At 41.3% G+C, this 21,503-nt stretch overlaps 1 protein-coding gene across 1 annotated transcript in view; it reads left to right on the top strand.

Annotated features, from left to right (window-relative positions):
- The first annotated feature begins 865 nt into the window (after window positions 1–865).
- SLC18A1 (solute carrier family 18 member A1) overlaps window positions 866–21,503 on the top strand; it is a 31,383-nt gene continuing 10,745 nt past the window's right edge. The window contains exons 1-10 of the mRNA XM_063445523.1: window positions 866–991; window positions 8,737–8,827; window positions 14,554–14,685; window positions 16,802–17,114; window positions 17,243–17,301; window positions 17,976–18,059; window positions 20,043–20,135; window positions 20,434–20,523; window positions 20,804–20,847; window positions 20,952–21,012. Of these exons, the coding sequence (XP_063301593.1) occupies window positions 14,571–14,685; window positions 16,802–17,114; window positions 17,243–17,301; window positions 17,976–18,059; window positions 20,043–20,135; window positions 20,434–20,523; window positions 20,804–20,847; window positions 20,952–21,012 (859 nt within the window). The 5' untranslated portion in view covers window positions 866–991; window positions 8,737–8,827; window positions 14,554–14,570. The remainder of the gene's footprint in view (window positions 992–8,736; window positions 8,828–14,553; window positions 14,686–16,801; window positions 17,115–17,242; window positions 17,302–17,975; window positions 18,060–20,042; window positions 20,136–20,433; window positions 20,524–20,803; window positions 20,848–20,951; window positions 21,013–21,503) is intronic.

Consider the following 21,503-nt stretch of genomic DNA (forward strand, 5'->3'; position numbering starts at 1 on the left):
TAAACCTATGTACAAAAATTAAATCAAATCACCATTTAAAGGGACAGACTTAATTATTACAAAATATAATTAAAATTAAAAATGAAAATAAAGTTAAAAATCCTTGATAGAAGTTGGGATGTCACTACCGAATTTGTGTTTTTTATCACATTTGTGTCATTTATTAGGCAGCTAGTTGATATTCCTTTTTACACAATGTATATTATGTATCTATGATATAGAGTTCATTTGTGCATTGTTGTAAACAGTGGGTTCAGGTTCATATTTTTATTTTTCATTTATTGTTTGTTTCAATTCATTTATTCATATTTATTTATTTTTATTTATAGTGATCTTATATGAGTTATTACTCAATAAATATATTATACATTTCCTATAGTATTCAAACTCTATTCACCAATTCGGCTCTAACAATATATTCAATTAAAATGTTATTATCTATATCACTATGCTGCAATAGTTTAGGTGTTATTAATATAGTCACATAGACTTAAAATCCACCGTGTTCTGGCATAGGTGCTATATGTGATTTATATTCCCTATGTATATAGACTTTTTTTTTTAATGCTTCAGACCTGAGTTCAGAACTCAGCGCATCCATCCCATTTCCATATGTAGACTTAACTGATATCTGCTTTTGTCACCCTCAGGCAAACAAAAAGAAAAAAAAAACACATGTGCACATCAAATGCCCAGGGCAGTCAATGGGAAGAGCAAACAACCTCTACTGTGAGTCACATCCCCAGTATCTTTCCTTATTCTGAGCTGTGGTTTGATGGATGAGATAAAACTTGAACAGCAGGCTGGACTATATCTTATTAACCCCTCTCTTGCAGTGACGCAGACAATGTGCTGCATGGTCAGACTAGAAAGGTTCGCAATTAAATGTTCATTGGGCAGACTTTCATCTTGGCAAGGACAGAATACTGTCCAGACAGATCATTATATTGAAATAGGACATCAGTGCTGCACCCGTGTCTTCAATCAAAAGGTAAGACCTGCTTTTCTTCCATCCAATAATTGTTACTTACCAGGGTATCTCTTGTTCGGACACAGCAATGAAATACAAATACAAATATTGCCCATGGTTATAAAATTTGGTAGAAACATTTAAGCTTTTACGGAAGACTCAATAATTTTATAGAGGAAAAATATCAATTAAATTCAGATTTGTGTAATTAGATATTTGAGAACAAGTATTATAAATATTATAAATATAAAATCTTGAAGTTTGATTAGTTTGATATTACATATAGCTAGATTACCAGCTTAATCCTTAATATGTGGGTGTATTAAGATATGATAAACTTGTAGAATGCTTTAGTAAAATTTTTCTAAGAGAATATTTTTAACATTTGTTCCTGTGCTTGTTATGAATGGATTAAGATCGCATGTTTTTTTGTGTCCACAAAGTGTATGTGTATATATAACAAATGTAAATTTTCAGTGGTTCCGTGTATCGTACAGAACACTGATGTTTAAGCAACGCTTTATTTGTTTTAAATACTTGCATAATAATTTATTTTGTATCCTTAATAATATAATTAAAACTCAAATCTAAATGTAACAAAGTGTACATTAAATTTAATAAAAACTTACGTTTTATACTAAAATAGGTTTTAATGTTTTTTTGTTTGTTTTCTTGCTGGAACTTTACAAACCCACTAAACCATTCCAGGTTGTAAATTTGCTATATTTTACCTTACATTTTATTTTAATGATATAATGATACCTCAAAGGGACTCTGATCCCTAACACATGTGCATGACAGAATCAGATTCAGGGAGGTATATACATTATTGCTGTCTAAACCACCAATGATGTATAGGATGAATGTTATGCTTACTTTAAGGTGGCGTAATGAATACCAGTGTTTGCACGCGTTTTCCCTAAATAATGTAAATAAATGCATCCATTTTCTAGTGGGCATTGTTGTAGCTTTTCTGCAGCTGTGTAGCTTGGCACACTTGGTAGAAAAAGGAAAAATACAAGTAGCTATACGACGTAAAAAAAGTTTCATCTATACATTTTCAAGGAATGTAGACAGAATTCACAACAAACAAGCCTCTGTCATATTAGTTATGATAAAAATGTAAATCACAATGAAGCAACTTAAATTATGGCACTTGCATATCATGCATTTTGGACACAACAGGCAATGAAAAAGGCAGCAGGAAGTGACAGACTCAAATTTGGGATTTTCTCATTAAATATCAAACTATAGCGAATTAAAAGTCAATATAAAAAATTAGGCTAAAATAAATGATATGGAAAATATCTGCAATTCAGCTTTAATCATATTTTTCATATGTTTAGCAATTTGGTTTTGATTTCACTACAATGTACTGTTTAGTTTCATGTTTAGTCCAATTTAAAGGAGCACTATAGTGGCAGGAAAACAAACTCGTTTTCCTGGCACTATAGGGTCATTAGGTCCCCCCGCCTTCAGGGCCCCCCTCCCCCTGGGCTGGAGGGGTTAAAACCCCTTCAGCCACTTACCTTTCTCCAGCGCCGGGCTCCCTCTGTGCTAGGGAACTCTCCACCTCCTGCCAACGCCAGATCCGAATGCGCATGCGCAGCAAGAGCCACGCGCAGATTCAGACAGCCCATATGAAAGCATTACTCAATGCTTTCCTATGGACGTCCAGCGTCTTCTCACAGTGAGAATCGCGGAAGCGCCTCTAGTTGCTGTCAGGGAGACATCCACTAGAGGCTGGATTAACCCTCAATGATATATAGCATGTTTTCAGCTGCAGGGTTAAACCTAGAGGGACCTGGCACCCAGACTACTTAATTGAGCTGAAGTGGTCTGGGTGCCTATAATGGTCCTTTAAGAATAGAGCTAGAATTCAAACCCAGCAGGGTTATTTACTAGTAAGAATTGATAAGAATCCAAACTGAATTTCCCATATTATAAAATGTCTCCAATCAATTCTGTTTTCACTTATATTCCTAATTCTATAGTTTTTTATGAACTATTTAGATAACTGTCCCCCTAAACTAAATGAAAAAAAAAAAACACATTTATTTACCTTATATCCTCCAATGCGCAGGCCTTCATGCAGCTGTCCTGCCTCTGCTAGCTGAGCAGATCAATCTTGATTATCTCAGCCAATTCAATGCTTCCCCTTAGGGCTGATTATGTACTCATGCTGTACTGCCTAGCAGGGCCGTCTTTAACATTGATTGGACCCTGGGCAAGCATTTGTTTGGGCCCCCTGGATCCTGCCATCCCTCGCCCTCCCCCGAAACTTTCACTCTCTGGCATGCAATCACGCCCTCCACCCCAACACAGTGGCAAAACTAATGTAGACAGGGCCCTGGTGCAAGACATTGTTTTGAGCCTCCCCTCTAGCGCAAGAGCAGAGAAAAGATAGAACCTCATCTGTTGTACAATTCCCACGATGCTATGCCAGCTGGGGATCTACCATTTGACCATTCTTGCAGGGCTGTATTTGTGAGCAGTGTTTGTGCATTTGAATGTGAGCATGTTGTTGTATACAGAATGTGTGTGCATGTAGGGTGTAGTATTGGTGTTTAGGTGTAGGGATGTGTTTCTATATACTTTTTGAGTTTGAATTCAGGGGTGTGTTTGTATGTAATGTTTGCAGGGGTGTGGTTGCATGTTGTGTTTGATTGCCTTGATGAATGATATACATTCACAGATATTCATACACATTAGCACACTGATACATGCAAACATCTGGACACATGCACACACTGACAAAGACTGGCGTATACACACACAGCCACATACATAAATACACGTGCACACACAGAGATAAAGACACTGGCACATCCACACACAGAGATACACACTTACACACACTGACACAGATATATACACAAATACATATGTATTTGTGTGCAGTGTTGGCGTAGGAATGCTGAGATGTATGCATTGTCACACAGATGCACTCTCACACAAACAGTGATACACACAGGAACACAGATACACAAGCAGTGGTGTATTTGTGTGCATTGTTAAGGTTGGAATGCAGGGTTGTATTTGTGTGCGATGCTAGATGGGATGTATGCATTGCCACACGCACAGATACACACTTACACATACTGACACTCATACACACACAGGTACATATACACACTGACACAAAGGTACATGTACACTGACACAAACACAGCCAGATAAACACACACTGACACACAGCCCGATACACACTTGCACACACAGTGTCAGATACACACACACAGTCAGATACAAACACTGACACAAACACAGCCAGATACACACACACACACACACACACACAGTGAGATACACACACACAGTGAGACACACACACAGTGAGATACACACATTGAGATACACAGTCAGATACACACACACACACACAGTGAGATATATACACACACACTCAGATACACACACACACTCAGATACACATACATACACACACACACAGTGAGATACACACACAAACACACATAGTCAGATATACACACAGTCAGATACACACACAGTCAGATACACACACAGTCAGATACACACACACACACACACAGTCAGATGTACACACAGTGAGATATACACACAGACAGTGAGATACACACACAGTCAGATACACACATGCAGTCAGATACACACATACAGTCAGATAAACATACATACACACACAGAGTCAGACACACACACACACAGTCAGATATACACACACAGTCAGATACACACACAGTCAGATACACACACATACAGCCAGATGCACATACATACACACACACACAAACACACAGTCAGTCATATGAATTCACATAGTTTAGCCACCCTCCTTACCTTTACAGAAGTGTGGCTTCCCTGTAGTTCAGTGGGAGCTGGATGGCTGAGACTGATGGGAGTCTTCTTCTTGGTCTGTACATCCTCCTTCTCTCCATGTATGTCTCCTCCTCCCAAGCGGCACCCTGTTAAATGGGAGGAAGTGACCTCACAACACTTCCTCCCAGCAGGCCCGGAAGACAGGGGCTCAGTCAGGAGCTCTCTTAAAGGGCCGGGGCCCCTGATTACATCACCTGCTGCAGCCCACTGGAATATTTCTCAGTATCCTGGTGGGCTGTTCAGACCTGGCTGCTGGCAGGGGGCCCACAGGGCAGCTGCTTTGGGCCCCCTAGGAGCAATTGGGCCCGGGGCAGCTGCCCTGTTTGCCCCTTGTTAAAGACGGCCCTGCTGCCTAGGGACAGTTCCCTGTGCTCACCTGGAAAATTTCTGCACTGTACCAGTCAGCATCTCCTCAGAGAGATCCACTGAGTCAATGCATCTCTATAAAGAGAGTTCAGCATCTACTAGCAGGGTGTGGAGTTGCTAAATGAAGACGCAGGATCAAAACCAGAAAGCCACTCTAGCGGATATTGAAGTAATAGCCACTAGAGGTGGTGTTCGTCAGAAGAGTAAAAATTGCCTTTTCTCAGCTCTATGCCCCAGAACTACTACATTAGGCTGTAGTGGTGCTGGTGCCTATAGTATCCCTTGAAATTTGAAATTCACTTTGAATTCCTGGTAATTCTCACTTTAATGAATAACTGGTTGGTGACTAGATAATTCCCAGATGAGAATTAATTTATGTCAGCCCCTTTTCTGTGATACAATGCTTAGTTCCTGAATTTCTATTCACTATGAATTGTAGTAAAATTAAATCCAATCCCATAATTTGTACAAGCACTCAGATCCCTGACCAGTCCGCACAAATCATTTGAATGCAAATCGCACACCTGTATTTATTCTGAATGATGTAGTATATTTACATACTGATAATTTGTTATTTTCAGTTAAGCTGGTTTTATACTGTAAAATTTATTTAAGTAAAAATAAACTGGGGGCGGAGCCTGACAGCCCAGCCGAGAGGTCGCAAACCAGAAGAGCTCCGGGCAAAATAGCCCAATTTAAGCCTAAAACACCTCCACACACGACGAATTACTCACCTTTGGACCCCAGAACTAGGGGTCTATATCGGGAGGAAGGCCAAATCGACAAAAAGACCCGACTGGCGACCACGGGCGATGGATGGCCCTGAGGCATACGCGAGGCCTACCCGGGAGGCGCGGGGGAGACGGCCGATCCCTCCGCCGACTGAGACCCGCTACACTGGAAGTCTCCACGGGCCAACCTCTCCCCCCCCCCCTGCCGGTGAGGGATATCCCAGCAATTCAAGCATGCAACCCAGCACAAGGGCATCACACACAAACGCACGGCACCTCCGTACCAGTGGCAAGCAACATGGCGGACGCCACGTGGGCCTCAGGGCCAGAGCCCGATCTGCCCCCGCTATCGGTGCGGCTGGATCGCATCTTCGCCGACTTCTGGGCCAAGATCTCCAGGCGTGGGAATGCCCTGAACGGACACCCAGGGACCGCAATGAAACAGGCACCCAAGCTAAAACCTGAAACACAAGCGAACGCCCCAAGAGTACCACAGAGAGCGGGGAAGAGCCGACCAAAGTTCCAGCACATTGCCCAACAACCACGGGTGAGCCATCTGAAACCCCGACCAGCAGTGAGACGCCCCAAGCTCCCACAGGGACTCACTCCTGTATTGCCCCACCGGCGCCTTGCACTTCACTGGCAATGGGCTGGGAGACCCTGGACACCATGGAAACCTCCCCGAGGTTCTACCACACGCCAACCCGGCAAAGACCCTGCAGCAGCTGCAAAGAGGCGAGAATCGGCAGGAAACAAGCACAAGCCCGACAAGAGACTGAGAGATCGAACCCTACGCGCCAAGCCACACTGCCTACCATCAGCTGCTAATACCCTGACAAGCCCCAGAGCGGACAGACTATGCCTTACCGATACAAGGCATAGGGTGACTGTGGACTGTGCTCAGAGGACTTACTGTATATCGGCAGCAACACACAGAGCCCCCCACAACCATAATCAACGGCTCCCCCGATATAAGTTGCAACACCTTGCGTTCATTAATACATGCGCATTTGCCGGCAGGTCCCTGCGGTGCCAACCAGTACCTAAATGACCCCACCCTCTGGTCAGTCAATCCCACATATGTTACAGTAAATGTAGCCTACAGTACCTGGCACCATAACACACAAACCACACTACACATCAGCACTTAATGTTCATGAGAGCAGCACCCATGGCATATAAACATAGCTCATGACCCTAATCCTATTCGGTTAAACGCATGTTAAACCACCACCCTGTGTACCTTGGGTAAATGCCAATATGCTATAGCTACAGTGCCAGCGGTTTTTCTTATGTTTTGTTATTATATGATGCATACCTGCCATCCACTCTGTATCACATCAACGTATTCCTATGTTCCTACTGCTTCCTAACTACAGGCCTTCAGCCTTTATGTTGTTCGCCCAGCGGAACTTTACGCTTAAGTGAGACCAGCCCATGTTCGGCAGTCATACATGCCGTGTTATAGATAGTCTATAGATGTCCTTATTAAGCGTACATACCATGCCAGTAGCAATATCTAACCAGCTTGTTAGCACTTCTTGTTCCACACAATTGCTTAACGTGGAAACATAGCTTAGGCCTAACGCATTTGTGACTAGTGAGCAATTTTCTTATCTGAATATACCTACCAGCTTATAATATTCTTGCTTCATGTGCATAATCTGTGATGCCCACAGACTAGTTTAAACACTGTTAAATTAACTCACATGCAACACAACTCTCACAAACTGAAAGTTTAAGCTACCAATACTAGCCTAGTAAAGTTACAGAATGTTCTACTTCGCCTCTTGTTTTAAAAAAAATGTGCTGATACTGATTGCCATGATTATTGATATCCTTGTTTTTACCTTCAGCCTGTACTTGCTATTGTGGCGATACAAGCGTGTTTTGTTATGCTAAGCACAATAAAAATAAAGAATTTTTAAAAAAAACTAAATGTGTTTTGCAGATATATTACATATTAAATGAGCAGTCTAAGCACTTTAACAACTAAAGATCAATGTTGTATGTGTTATGGTGCAAAAAGGGTTTCATTCCAAATTGTTGTTTAAGTTTGTCGGAGTGTTTTGACAAAAAACATACCTCCCAGCGTTGAGCGGTATGGATTTAGTATGGGTGAATCCTCAGGTGGCATCAAAAGTGACACATTTTGTCAAATAGGTGACACCCAAAATCAATGGGTACGTCCAGAAAGTGGGCGTCCCTGACCATTGAGAGGGCATGTCAGCTTTGTGCCAGGCATGACAGGATGACAGAGAGCCTCTCTGGTCAGCCCCCAACTAAAACATGCAGAGAGTGTTGCTGTAGCACTCTGTTCATGGTCTTAGTGCATCCTCCAGCACAGTGGAAGGTAGCCAAGTTAGTTAATGCAGAGGGTGGCTAAGATAGAGCGTTGTGGCAGTGATTTTCTGTATGTGCAATTGTGTTAACTGTCCATGTGGGTGTAGGGGTGAGTGTGAGTGAATTTGTTTCTGTTAGTTTACATTGGGGTCAGGGCCAAATATCCCATTATGCAGCGTAGACACCTGCCTAAAGGCACCTAACCATCGGGGGGTTCCTGTTTTCAGTACTTATAGTGTGTTTTTTCCAGCTTAAATAGGCTTGTGGGGAGAGATAAGTACCAGAAGCCTTGGTCAGTGTCCTTTTTAGTCCAGTCAGCTTTAATAGCAGAAACAGTTATAGACAGTTTAAAACCCAGTGCTGTCCCAACTCCTCCAATGTCTGTGTGTGAGGCTGGACAGGAAGAGGACGGGATCACTTCCCATCTGCCCACTAGTAACCTCTCACATATAAAATGCCTTGTAGGAGGATCAGGAGAAGCTTTATCTGATACTATATAACCACTCCTGCAGCTCCAATTTCATCAATCTGACTGGTCTACAGAAGACATAGGAGGGTGAGTACTTTGTAAATACCCCTTCAAACTCCAGCACTCAAAGCCTAAACCAGAAAATAAACCATTTATCTTAATCATATGTTTATCTCCTATTAAAAACTAAACATGTACCTTAATACTAAATTTAACCCAACTGTAGCTCTAAACCTAGTTATCCTAAATATCGCTATTACTACAACTTCAAACCCTCTCAAGCTGTTAATATTTTTAACACTAAACACCCCATGTAATATAACTGACATTAACCTTTCTCTATTCTTAACCCCTCCTTTGCACTTACATATTAAAACACAATACATTATGCCCAGAGCAGATGTATACACATAAGTATTTAAACATATGCAGTTGTCAATAATGAATATGTGTTTAGATATTCTTAGGCCTGCGATGTCCAGTTAATTAATTAAGTAATACTTCATAGAATAAAGTTATGTTTCGCACTCAGGGATAAACCCCTGTAATCCACAGAAAAAAAAATAGATTTCTATGGGAATAAATGAGGGAATGAATATGTTGCAAAAATTTCACATTTATTGATAATTAGTGCAAAAAACTAAATATGTCAGAAAATGTATCATGGGAGTCCTCATACATGATGAACATCAAAGCAGGCATGGTATTATGCAAACAGCATGCAATGGATTGAAATGTTAACCATACTCCAAGTATCCAGGCAAAAATGAAACAGGTTTTCAAAAAATAGGAATATTGAATAAGATGAAAAAGTGTCAAAATGATAGCAATATCTGCTGCCGCCAGATGAAAGAGAGACCACCCACACTGCTACCCAAAAAGAGATGAGGTGAATACCCTGGATGCGTTTCGCACCCCCCTGGTGCTCTCTCAACATAAACAAACATAGAAAACTCTGGAGATATATAGGAGGAGTTCAATGAAAGTGAGGCTCCTGATAGATTAAACCACATACACCTGTGTATGATAAAGAATAGACATGTGAATTCGTTTCGGACCGAAAATGAATTCGGACGAATTTCGGGAAATTCGGACATTCGGGTACTTCCGAAGGTCCGAATAGCTGAAGTGCCGAATTACCGAGGTTCCCGAAATTACTGAATTTCCGAAGTGTCGAAGTGCTGAAGTGCCGAAGTTCTGAAGTTCCGAATTGCCGAAGTTCCGAAGCACAGTATTGCCTAAGTACTAATATACTTACCCAGTGGAAGAAGAAGAATGCTACACTGTATACAATTTTAAATAAAAAGTATACAAACATAGCCAGGATTCAGCTGTAAGCATTTGCAACACTTACATCAATCAAGTAACACACATTCATATAAAATGTAAGTTACTTGGCCAGTCAGTGTAATGACAGGAATGAATAAGTAAATAACTCCCTAATTCCCACGGTATTAGGGAGCTATCTACTAAAATGCTGAAAGACCTAAATTGTTATTTCAGCCAAATTTACTAATACTAAGTAAAAATTACGTAGTATTAGTAAATGTTGCCCCTACTCTCTATACCGCGAGCAGGGGCATGTCTATTAAACAGTGAGCAGCAAACAAACAAAATAAAACACGTTCCTAACCTGAAGGGGGGACCTATTGCCCCCCCGGCCCCCACCCCTGAACAGCGGGTGGGGTCCCTAAAGTAAAATAAGGGGGGGACCTATTGTCCTCCCCCCGGCCCCCACGCATAAGCGGTGGGTGGGGGCCCGAAAGTAAAGTAATGGGGGGACCTATTGTCCTCCCCCCGGCCCCCACCCCTGAGCGGCAGGTGGGGGACCTAAATCAGAATAAGGGGGGGACCTAATGTCCTCCCCCCTGGCCCTCACCCCTGAGCAGTGGGTGGGGGCCCTAAATTAGAATGAGGGGGTCCTAATATCCTCCCCCCTGGCCCTCACCCCTGAGCGGTGGGTGGGGGCCCTAAATACTAATTGGGGGGGACCTAATGTCCTCCCCCCTGACCCCCACCCCTGTGTGGCAGGTGGGGGACCTAAATCAGAATAAGGGGGGGACCTAATGTCCTCCCCCCTGGCCCTCACCCCTGAGCAGTGGGTGGGGGCCCTAAATTAGAATGAGGGGGGACCTAATGTCCTCCCCCTGGCCCCCACCCCTGAGCGGTGGGTGGGGGCCCTAAATACTAATTGGGGGGACCTAATGTCCTCCCCCCTGGCCCCCACCCCTGAGCGGTGGGTGGGGACCCTAAATTACAATGAGCGGGGAGGACCTAATGTCCTCCCCCCTGGCCCCCAGCCCTGAGTGGCGGGTGGGGGTCCTAAATCAAAACAATAACCCCCCCTCCCCTGGATGACTAGTGGTTCCCAAACTCCTAGTCACCCCCTCGCCAAAAACATTAACCCCTACCTACCCACCTTACCCTAAAAATAATGAGGGGGGACCATTTAACTAAGTACCTGAAAAAAACAACAACTTACCATTTGATGTTTTCTTTCTTCTAAAATCTTCTTTGCCGCCCTGGAATTAGGCTCACAGCACTCTAATTGGTGGGTTTAAGCCATCCAATCAGATTGCTCTCTACATTTACCTGTCACAGCACTCTTATTGGTTTCGTGGGAAAGTTCTTTGGAATTTTCCCACGCTGTGTAATTTGACTCATAACTCTCTGATTGGTGGATTAAGTAACCAATCAGAGTGTTATGAGTCAAATTACACAGCGTGGGAAAATTCCAAAGAACTTTCCCACGCTGTGTAAAATGACACAGAGCACTCTGATTGGTGGATTTCAAACCAACCATTCAGAGTGCTGTGAAAGTAAACGTAGAGACTTACCTGTCAGTCTCTTCATTTACCTGTCAGAGCACTGTGATTGGATGGCTTAAACCCACGAATTAGAGTGCTCTGAGCCAAACTGCAGGGCGGGGCAAGGCTTTAGAAGCCTTGCCCCGCCCTGCAGAGCTCAGTCTGCGCGGAGCCCTCGCCGGGTGAAGATGGATTTTTTTTTTGCGCTCGGTTTTTCTTTTTTTTCCTATTTTTTAAGTTCGTCGGTTATTATGGCTTTTTATTTGGCCTTTTTTGGGGCTGAAAAAAAGAAGATCTTAGAAGAAAGAAAACATCAAATGGTAAGTTTTATTTTATATATTTTTTCAGGTACTTAGTTAAATGGTCCCCCTTCATTATTTTTAGGGTGAGGGGGGTAGGTAGGGGTTAATTTTTGGGGGAGGGGGGTGACTAGGGGACCCCTAGTCACCCGGGGGAGGGGGAGTTAATTTTTTTATTCTGGGCCCCCACCCACTGCTCAGGGGTGGGGGCCAGGGGGGAGGACATTAGGTCCCCCCTAATTAGTATTTAGGGCCCACACCCACCGCTCAGGGGTGGGGACCAGGGGGGAGGACATTAGGTTCCCCCCCTTTCTAATTTAGGGCCCCCACCGCTCACGGGTGGGGGCCGGGGGGAGGACAATAGGTCCCCCCCATTATTTTACTTTAGGGCCCCCACCCGCCGCTCAGGGGGGGAGGACAATAGCTCCCCCCCAATATTTTACTTTAGGGCCCCCACCCGCCGCTTAGGGGTGGGGCCGGGGGGGTTACTTAATCCACCAATCAGAGAGTGATGAGTACCTGTCAGAGCACTCTGATTGGATGGCTTAAACCCACCAATCAGAGTGCTCTGAGCCTAATTCCAGGGCGGGGCAAGGCTTTACAAGCCTTCCCCCACCCTGCAGAGCTCAGTCTGCGCAGAGCCCTCGCCGGGTGAAGATGGATTTTGGGTTTTTTTCCGCTCGTTTTTTTTTTTTTTTTTTTAGTGCGTCGGTTATCATGGCTTTTTATTTGCCCTTTTTTGGGGGCTGAAAAAAAAAGTTTTTAGAAGAAAGAAAACATCAAATGCTAAGTTTTATTTTTATTTTTTTCAGGCACTTAGTTAAATGGTCCCCCCTCATTATTTTTAGGGTGAGGGGGGTAGGTAGGGGTTAATTTTTTGGGGGAGGAGGGTGACTAGGGGTTCGGGGACCCCTAGTCACCCAGGGGAGGGGGGGTTATTTTTTTTATTTAGGACCCCCACCTGCTGCTCAGGGGTGGGGGCCAGGGGGAGGACAATAGGTCCCCCCCCCATTATTTTACTTTAGGGCCCCCATCCGCCGCTCAGGGTGGGAGGACAATAGGTCCCACCCAATATTTTACTTTAGGGCCCCCACCCACCGCTTAGGGGTGGGGCCCAGAGTGGGCAATAGGCCCCCCCTTTAGTTTAAAAGCCCCCACTGGCTACTCACTGTTTAATAGACATGCCCCTACTCGCGGTATAGCGAGTAGGGGCACAATTTACTAATACTAAGTAATTTTTACTTAGTATTAGTAAATTTGGCTGAAAGACCAATTTAGGTCTTTCAGCCTTTTGGTAGATAACTCCCTAATACCATGGGAATTAGGGAGTTATCTACCAAGCGGCTGCAAGAGAAGTTCCGAAGTCCCGAAGTCCCGAAGTGCTGAAGTGCTGAAGTGCTGAAGTGTCGAAGTGTTGAAGTGCCGAAGTTGGCGAAATTCCGAAGTGCCGAATTGCTAAATTGCCGAGGTCCCAAAGTTCCGAAATTACCAAAGTTCCGAAGTGCCGAAGTTCCAAAGTAGCGAAGTGCCGAATTGCCGAAGTCCCGAATTTCAGAATGCCGAACCGAAAATTTTTCCCATGCACATGCCTAATAAAGAATGTGTGGACTAAGCTCTTTCTTAAAGGTATAGTTTTAAAGATCTTTGTTACAGAGAGGGACAAAGTAAGGCTCCTGACAAATCAAACCACATTCATCTGTGTATAGTGAGGAATGTTTGGACTTAAAACCCTTAACATGACGGAAAATGCTTTGCTGAGGCAAACTCTCTCTTAAAGGTATAGTCTTAAAGATCTTTATTGCCAAAAGGGGATAAGCTCCAAATCCAAATTATGTTTATTGTTTTGTGAACAATAACAATCAGTTACAGATAACATCACCAATAGAAGATTATTTCTATTTAGTGATTACCATAACATTTTAAGTATTAGATAATCATTATGGTAACACAATATGTATATTTCATTTGCCTTACTTTGCGGCCTTAGAATTTTGTGCCTACGGGCGCCTGACATGTAAATCCGGCCCTGGTTTGGGTGGCCCAGCAAATGGTTTAAGGGCCCTAAGAATTTTGATGGCAGTGCTGAATGTAAGTAGAGACATAACAGTGTTTATTTATAAAAAAAAATTATATTGTGGTGAACTAAAAACAAATTACAATTTTTAAGTCAAAATAGCAAAGCTGAAAAGTGTTTGCAAATTTAGTTTTCAATTCACTCAAAGAAACTGTTTGATAAATAAAAAAAGGGATTTTCTTTATTTTCTATAAACAAAAATTGCATAGTAACAACCTAATTTAATCTTTAACCCATAGACACTACAATTTCTTGCCTGTGTAAAGTGCTATTTATATGGTATGTATCTCTCTAAGCAGCCCTGGTGCAACTGCACCTGCTGCTCTAAGTACCGCAGCCACTACAACTCACGGTAGTGGTTATTTGCCTAAAGTCTGTCTGCACTGTCCTCTGATATAATGTCAAACCATTGTCATAAACTGCGGTCCTTCCCTTAAGACGTCTTCTCTCCAGCCATATTCATATTGAGAAATTAATAGTTCTAAGTAATGTATGTGATGATAATAAATGTGATGAAGGCAAATATATATACATGGCGTACAAGGTCTAAGTAGAATAGACAAGTAAAAATATGACATTCTGACAGTAAAATACATAATGGGTTAAACATTAAATCCTCTCTCCTATGCAAAGGTTTGCTGTCTGTCACCATGATGGAGTGTGGTCCCTGCATGTGGTTCAAGGAGAAACGTGAATCCCGCAAGTTGGTTCTTGTTGTGGTTTTTGTGGCTCTGCTTTTGGATAACATGCTTTTCACAGTTGTGGGTATGTTCTTTACTTGTTTCATGGGTGAAGTAAACAGTTTCTTATGCATTCTATGCTACTTTTTATAAAAATAAAATCCTCTGCGTAATTCCATAAGTTATCAACCTTTGTTTTTTGGTGGTGGTGGTTTGTTTGTGTGTGTGCGTGCGGGGAGGGGTGGAATTTATGGTTAAAGAGGATCATTCTGGCATAATGACACCAATGGTAAGAAAGACACAATGAATCCAGGGGTCAAGTACTAAAAAAAGTATAGGAACTCTTATATGTTAAAGTGCCTAAATGTTCATTCTAGTGTGTTCTATCATTATATAATAACCACCTGATAATTGTCCTTCAACAGTTATCACTGCTGCCTGACAGTGTTTAAATAACCTTTGCTATACTGCAGACAGGCAACAAAACATTTCTACTACTAAAATAAAAAAGAAAAAGAAAAACTTGTCTATGATCCCTTCATCTCTCTCTTCATCTCCCTTCTTTGTAATTTTAATATTCCCTATATTAATGCTCCTATACTATACATAGTGTGCCTCCCTTCACAGTAAACATTGTGGGAACCCAGATCCCTCTCTAAATATAGTACAGGAGCAGAGTTCCCATGGGTTCCCTTTGTACTGGAGCCCTGACCAGATCGATAACTACATCTGTATGAAAATATTTCTTCTACCTTCGTATGTGTATTTAATTAGACAGAGGGTGCCAGGTATGATTTCATATTTCACTTGCCTGTGCATAATTTCAACATATTTACTATTTGGAGAAAACAGTAAAATTGTTTGCAGCCATAGATGCAGATTTAACCCTCCCCAGATTGTGTTGTCTTAGAGACCAGTATGAAATAATGGGGTTACTCAGGGAAGGGGGGATGTAGTGCCTTAAATGTCCTCAGTGATATATGGATTAGAAATAGAGAAAACAGGAACTTATAGTGTAGTATGTCTTTGGTATGTTAAAAGAAGAATATAAAGAAATGCACTTGCACTTTATTGGAACTATGATGTAATTCCAATTTAAGGGCCTGAGCGGTATTATCCCTGTTTGTGGATAAAGTACAGGTAGTTAGGGAATGTCTCGTGAGCACGGGAGCATGAGATACTTATTCAAGTAAATAAGTAGATGTAAACTTACATTTTATGGAGCTCTACAATGGCTCCCGGGGTATAGCGTGGAGTGGAATAATCCCCACTCTAGGATATGTGGTTGGTAGAGGTCCTCTCTGTGTATATATGAAACAAGAAGAAAAGACTGTATAGTGCACACCGTTGCATGAGGATATAGGAAACAAATATAAATCTACTTAATATGGATTAGCAAATATGGTTTGCTTAGTACTAGAAGCATAGGTAGGTTTTTATCTTCACCAAGGATGTGGTGTCCAGGAGATGAGATGTAGCAGAGGAAGGTCCGAAGTATTAAAATGTAAAAAATTGTAATTTAATACTTTCAAATTTTAATACTTTAGACCTTTCTGTGCTGCAACTAATCTTCTGGACACCATATCCGTGGTGGGGATCATTCCACTCCACGCTATACTCTGGGAGCCACTTGAATAGGTATCTCATCTCCAGCATACTATACTATTTTGTTTCTCGTTTTTTCTCCCATGCTCACAAGACCTTTCCTAAGTACCTACAGGGATTAACCAATGATAAGGCGCACTATATACACAAGCGGGATCACACCATTAAGAGCATAAGTTGGAGCTTCATCATATCTCCAACAAAGTGTGAGTGCATTTCTCTAATTTCTTTTTAAACCTTAATACCTTCTTAATACCAAAGACATACTACATTATAAGTTCCTGTATTATCCATTTCTATTCCATATATCATAGAGGACATTTAAGGCTACATCTACCCCCCTGTTCTACTATATTTCTGTCTCTGAACAAGAGAGACACGGTTGTTGAGCTGCCTATCTGAACTGCACCAGTACTATCTAAGCGCTGAATTTTCTCTTTATGGAATCATTTATAAATTTACCGCACATTTAATAATTAATTTTCAACACAATGAGATTCTGTATATAATGGGATTAATAATGTTTGTGTTTTGAGGACAAAAATGATTAGGGGTTGTGTGTATAAAGAGCTATCTAATTCTGATTTTACTTGCAGTTCCAATTATCCCTACTTTCCTTTACGACACGGAGTATATAAACACGTCAGCGGCTCAGTTGTCCTCTCACACTCCTGCTATCAACTCAACTTTCATCTCCATTATCTCCTTACATGATAACTCTACATTCTGGACTGGTGCTGTTCATAATGGAGATATTAAAAATGAGTCCCAAGAAGTTCTAAAAGATGGACCATGCTATAGTGGGAAGAGCTTCCTAAGGGAAGAGAATGTACGAGTGGGTCTGCTCTTTGCATCCAAAGCTATATTACAGCTCATGATCAACCCCTTAGTGGGTCTGGTCACTAACAGGTACATCTATGTGTCAAATGAAGTCCATGTACTTGGGTGTTAGATTGTATTGAGATCTCATCACATAAAATGGCAGATATTAGTTGAAACTTTGTAAAATAATATTAAAATTTTCTTCTTTTCTCTAGGGTGGGATATGATCCTCCAATGTTCTGTGGATTTATCATCATGTTCCTATCCACTATAAGTGAGTATTGAACAATTTTCAGTAAATCCTAATTTCTTAAAGGATCACTTTCTTTCTATTCTGTGTTGTTCTTTTCATAAATGTATTGCCTGTGCAGATCATTTACCTCTCATCCACATTATAGACCTCATGGGGTCAGTGAATAAAAAAATATACAAAAAAAGCAGCACAAATAATTGTGTGTCAGTGCACATGTCTGTGCATAGGGAATGTACACAAGTGTATTTCCTCTGCATTCTTGCCCTGGTAACTGCTTTCAGTATTGATCCATGCTGGACCACTATGGAAACTTTAATTGATCATTGCATGCGTGGGTTTTTTTTTTGGTTTTTTTTAACGGCTTTATAATTTCTTTTAAATGTTTGGTTCCCTTGGCTTGTTCATGAAAATAAACACATTGAACATAGGTTAGAATACTAGACTCAAGTTTGTACTTGCTGTTGTGGCACTACAAGCATGTCTGTAAATCTCAGCAATGAAAAATAAAGAATGTAAAAAATAAAATAAAAAAAAGAATAGTAGACTCTTCTGTTTTTTGTTTCATGGATGGTTATACAGTATGTACATGATGGTCATCTCAGTTTAAAACCAGACACTGACACTGTCAGCATTGCAATAAGTCTCTTACAGATTATATATCTCTCTCACCATTATTGCGTTTCTCTTTATTACAGTGTTTGCCTTCTCTGGGACGTACACACTTCTCTTCTTGGCTAGATCATTGCAGGGAATTGGATCGGCATTTTCTACTGTTGCTGGTAACAAAATGTATAGCTAATTTTAAGAAGAAGACAACTTGCAGTTGGGATGATGTAATTAGAGAGTAAACAGGAGGGTTAGGTGGGAGCAAGTGGTAAATGAAAGTTAGATTATACAGTATATCTTTTTATCATATTTCCATGGGCAAAAATAGACTGACTGAATATTTAGAATGTGGGCACCTGGTCTAGAGATAAAGGTATTTTATTAAGACACTGCAGGTACCATGGGATTTATTACTCCCTGGACACAGGCTAGGTAAAGTAGAGGGAGTGGATTTGACATCTTGTGATACTTTATATCTATCACTTTTACCCCTTGCACACATCAGAGGGTGTGAAAGGGGGCATAGCACTACATTTGCCTTAAATAAGTATCCGTCACTCTTGAGTTAAGAAGAAGAGGGCTCTTTGTCAAGCTTCATTGCTACGATTAACGGTAACATAATTTTTTCCCCCACCCCACTTGCATGCCCAGTTATTTCATTTGATTTTCCACTCCAGTTAATTTGGAAACACTGGGGCTACAGCATCCATGTGTGCACTGGTACCCTAACCTAATATTAATGATGTTCATGGTTTGTATATGAGGCAGGTGGGAGCAATAATACAACAGACAGTGTAATCTTGTTTCCAGTGAAGCTTAACTTATATGGGATAACCTATTATGTTAATGAGGACACAATTTTGTTATTGGGGTTTATTGATGGCCAAACGTTTTGATAGTAGTGAGCTATATGTCCTCAGAAAGCAAGCCATCATAGTATCACCTGAGAAATTTGAGTGGAGCAGCAAAAACTGTTTTTGTAGTCTAAATAAAGTAACAGTATAGCATTTGGAATAGAAACATTTATCCCTAAGACTATACTATTCTGTTACCTTCTTCAAATGTATAGTGTCCCAATGATCAACCTTTCAGTGATTTGAGTCTCAGTTAGTGTTATAGGATGTTACTTGTATATGAGTACCTTTTAATAAAGCTGCTATTAATGTGCAGAGTAGTTTCACTAACCTTTGTGAGTGAACGTACTTGCAGCAACGTCTGCTGTGTACTACTGTACAGATTGCAAACAGGAAGTTGGAGCTGAACTACATATCCAATGTGAACAAAAATTCCCACTGTAAACAATAAATCTACCATTCACTTCTCTATTTCTGATGACACAGGGATTTAAAACAGATGAGGGACATTCAAATGTGAACATCTATATATTTGTGCACAGAGGGGAAAATAGTGTGTTTGGCACAATGTATATGGCCCATAGTCAGTGGGCAGGAGGCCAGCTTCTACACCCCTCCAGGAGTTTGTGGCAAACGCCCAAGGTAAGGGGCGTTTTTCACAGATCCCTGCAGTCTCATTGCTCAATTCTGTGCCATTTAGGAGTTAAATTACTTTGTTTATGCAGCACTAATCACATATCCCTGCATGTGCCTTGCACAGCCTTCCTAAATACTTCCTGTAAAGAGACATCTAATATTTACACTTCCTTTATTGCACAGTCTGTTTGCTTTAGAATGTCTTATCTTCTGCACTGTTGGTAGCTTGCTAGATCTTGTTGGAGCCTCCGGTTAACGTTTAATTTAAAGTAAATTAACATCTTGTTGAAAATTAATATTTTTTTTTCCTTGCAGGCAGTGTGAGTCACAGCCAGGGGAGGTGTGTCTAGGGCTGCATAAACAGAAACAAAAGTGATTTAACTCCTAAATTGCAGAAAATTTAGCTGGGAGACTGCAGTGGCATGATCCGTGCACCAAAACTGCTTCATTAAGTACTATTAAACTACTGCATACTTACTCAACAGTCAAAGATTAAATCAACTTTTCTTTTTGTTTCATGTTGTCTTTGACCTATTTATGGTTCAAACTAAACTATTTACATTTATAGTCAATTAAATAGGCTTTTTTAGGAATTGCAGTAAGTGTTGTAACTATTTTCTTTCCCTTTACCATTGCATGCATTCAGTGTTTTACATATGCCTTCAGGTCTCGGGATGCTGGCAAACGTGTATACTGATGACTACGAGAGAGGCCAAGCAATGGGAATAGCACTTGGGGGTCTGGCCTTGGGGGTGCTCAGTAAGTACACTGTTTTATGTTTGACATGTTACGTCAAGCTAAGATTGTCATGTCGTAATGGAATTTCTCAAAACTATTGTCATAAAGGGCACTTTAATGATGTACTTTGTGATTTAAGGCAACTCTTCTAATCTCACAAGTCTGTAAATAAAAAATGGCAAATTATATAAACACAGTGGTGTTTTTGGAAAGAAGGTTTTTTCTGCAGAGGTATAACTTTAATAACGCTTTTTTAAATATTGAATGAATTGTATTGTATTTTTTTTACTTCACACTTCTTCTGATACCCTTATTACAGCTGGTGCTCCTTTTGGTTCGGTCATGTATGAGTTTGTTGGAAAGACTGCTCCATTCTTAATCCTGGCACTATTGGCTCTGCTGGATGGAGGTAAGAATAGATATAAATAGAATATTGAGAGAGAGAGAGAGAGAGAGAGAGAGAGAGAGAGAGAGAGAGAGAGAGAGAGAGAGAGAGAGAGAGAGAGGCAAAACTTTTATTCTTTTTGACATTGGAATATATATGAATGTTTAATACAAGATTTTTGATTGAATATAAAATGTATCTAGTCCACTGAGTGGTTTGACTTTTTATATCTGCTTGTTTCACATAATAACTGTGCTGTGCATCATTTTGTCAAATTAATGTCAGACTTTCACTCTGTCTTTAGCTCTCCAGCTGTGTATTCTGAGACCTTCTACTTTTTCCCCAGGGGTAAGTATGTGCTCTAAGGATTCCAAACACTGACAAAAGAGACAAATAAATAGTTACAGTTAGTGCTCTGCATGCTTTTGATATGTTGTGTCATTCTTCTGCAGTCAGCTGCTCCAACATCATACTTAACACTACTCAAGGATCCCTACATCATGGTGGCTGCTGGTAAGATATAAATTATCTATGGCATGGTAATGATTAATGAGAAATCTTTACATGAACTTGTAAAATAAGAGGCTTCCATTGAAAAGATTTGATTATACATTCAAAGGAACACTCCAAGCACATAACCACTATAGCCCACTATAGAGTAAGAGTAAGAGAGCCCTTGCACCCTCCCAGGGTAAATAATTTAACCATCTGTAAATGGTTTCAAACTTAGCAAGGGTCCACTGGGTACTGGTCACATCCTCTTCTGGACTCTGATGCTGCAGCACTGGGCTTAGCTGGAGGTGCAGGTGCTTAACTCATTGGCTAGGCTCAGGGGAGCTAACAGAAGCTTCTATAAGGAGGTTCCAGATCAGTCTGTGACCAGCATCCCAGCGAACCCCCAGTACTTTGTCAAACCATTCTGCTTTGACTGCTTATCATGGAATGGTGCCAGGGAACTCTTGGCTTTATAGCCACTACAGCTGACTGTAACTGGCATGGCCTGA

This window comes from Pelobates fuscus, chromosome 3, assembly GCF_036172605.1.
Source record: "Pelobates fuscus isolate aPelFus1 chromosome 3, aPelFus1.pri, whole genome shotgun sequence".
In the NCBI taxonomy this organism is placed as follows: domain Eukaryota; kingdom Metazoa; phylum Chordata; class Amphibia; order Anura; family Pelobatidae; genus Pelobates; species Pelobates fuscus.